At 47.0% G+C, this 1,439-nt stretch overlaps 1 protein-coding gene across 1 annotated transcript in view; it reads left to right on the top strand.

Annotated features, from left to right (window-relative positions):
* Positions 1-3: 3 nt before the first annotated feature.
* The window catches only part of LOC311329298 (fumarylacetoacetase-like), a gene marked incomplete at its 5' end in the record, with an annotated part of 3,999 nt that continues 2,563 nt past the window's right edge, over positions 4-1,439 (top strand). Inside the window, 2 exons of the mRNA XM_084463161.1 lie at positions 4-81; positions 175-292. Coding sequence (XP_084319287.1) covers positions 4-81; positions 175-292 — 196 coding nt within the window. The remainder of the gene's footprint in view (positions 82-174; positions 293-1,439) is intronic.

The following is a 1,439-nucleotide window of genomic DNA, read 5'->3' as shown; positions in this document are numbered from 1 at the left end:
CAGCAGCTGGCCCACCACACTGTGAACGGCTGCAACGTCAGACCAGGAGACCTGCTGGCCTCTGGCACCATCAGCGGACCTGTGAGTGTGTGTGTGTGAGTGTGTGTGTGTGTGTATGTGCATGAGTGCGTGTGTGTTTCTGACCGCTCTCTCTCCCCCCCTGTGCGCCCGTAGGACCCTGAGAGTTTGGGCTCCCTGCTGGAGTTGTCCTGGAGGGGTTCTAAGACCGTAGATCTCGGCGGAGGAGAGACCAGAACTTTCCTCAGAGACGGAGACCAGGTCACCATCACAGGTGGGGGGGAGGAGCCACAGAGAGACGCTCCCTTAAACCGCCGCGCACTTTGAGATCTCACAGACGTCTCTCCCTGTCAGTGTCCAGCTAGCATTACTCAGCGTAGGCGGTGCCAGTCAGAGAGCTCCTCTCCAGCTGTGTTTAGTTCTGACCAGTCCATTCTCACGACTCCGAGCTGCGCTCTATCTGAACCCACCTCCCCCTCTCAATAAGGGTCGCACGATACTTGCTCAACAAAGCTCTCTCTCTCTCTCCCTGTTTGTTATGTGTGCATGTCGGGTTTGGGGTCACGACTCCATTTCAATTCGGCCAATTTAGGAAGGGAGTAGGGCTGGGTATCGATTCAAATTTCAAGAATCGATTCGATTCCGATTCACAAGGTTCAGAATCGATTATCACGATTCAATTTGATTCGATTCGATTCAATATCGATTCGGTTAGTGTTTTTTTTTTTTTTCTGTAACCTTAATTACATGACAGTTTTGCAACACATCAACAGGCCTACTACGGCTGGGTATCAATAATGATTTCCAAAAATTAATGAATGAATGAATTAACTATTCATTCCTTCATTTATTCATTCATTCATTAAATAAAAGATCGATTTTGGGATTCATTAATCGATTCGGAATCATTTGATTCAGCATCGATTCAGAATCCATTAATCGATTTTTTTAACCCAGCCCTAAAAGGGAGATTAAAGATGCTAGGTGGGATATTTTCCGTTTGACCTAATTCTGTATTAGACTGGGCCAATCACAACCGTTTATCTAATATGGAGCGGGTTTAAAACATCTGTACCCATTTGATATGATGATACGATGACTAGCGCACGTTTCGTCGCTCCGATTGGTTATCGACCTATCCAATTGCATCCAGAGGCATTTTGGTCTGCGACCGGTGATTATTTTCTGCGACCGGTGATTAAATAAACTCAGTAGCTTCAGACCTTTTGCATCGCGATCCCTAAGCCTCTGTGTAGGCATACTTCCTGAAGACTGATTGGCAGGTGGTACGTGTAGATGTTATAAATGAGAAGGGGCCAGGACAGATCCCTGGGGAACGCCGTTCTTAAGGCGTCGCAACCTGCTTCGCTGTCCGCTATGATCCTACCAAATTTTGGAAAGCAGTGATTTCGAAGAACAAA

This window comes from Borostomias antarcticus (assembly GCF_949987555.1).
Source record: "Borostomias antarcticus genome assembly, contig: scaffold_666, whole genome shotgun sequence".
NCBI lineage: Eukaryota > Metazoa > Chordata > Actinopteri > Stomiiformes > Stomiidae > Borostomias > Borostomias antarcticus.
This window is presented reverse-complemented; position numbering and strand designations above follow the sequence as displayed.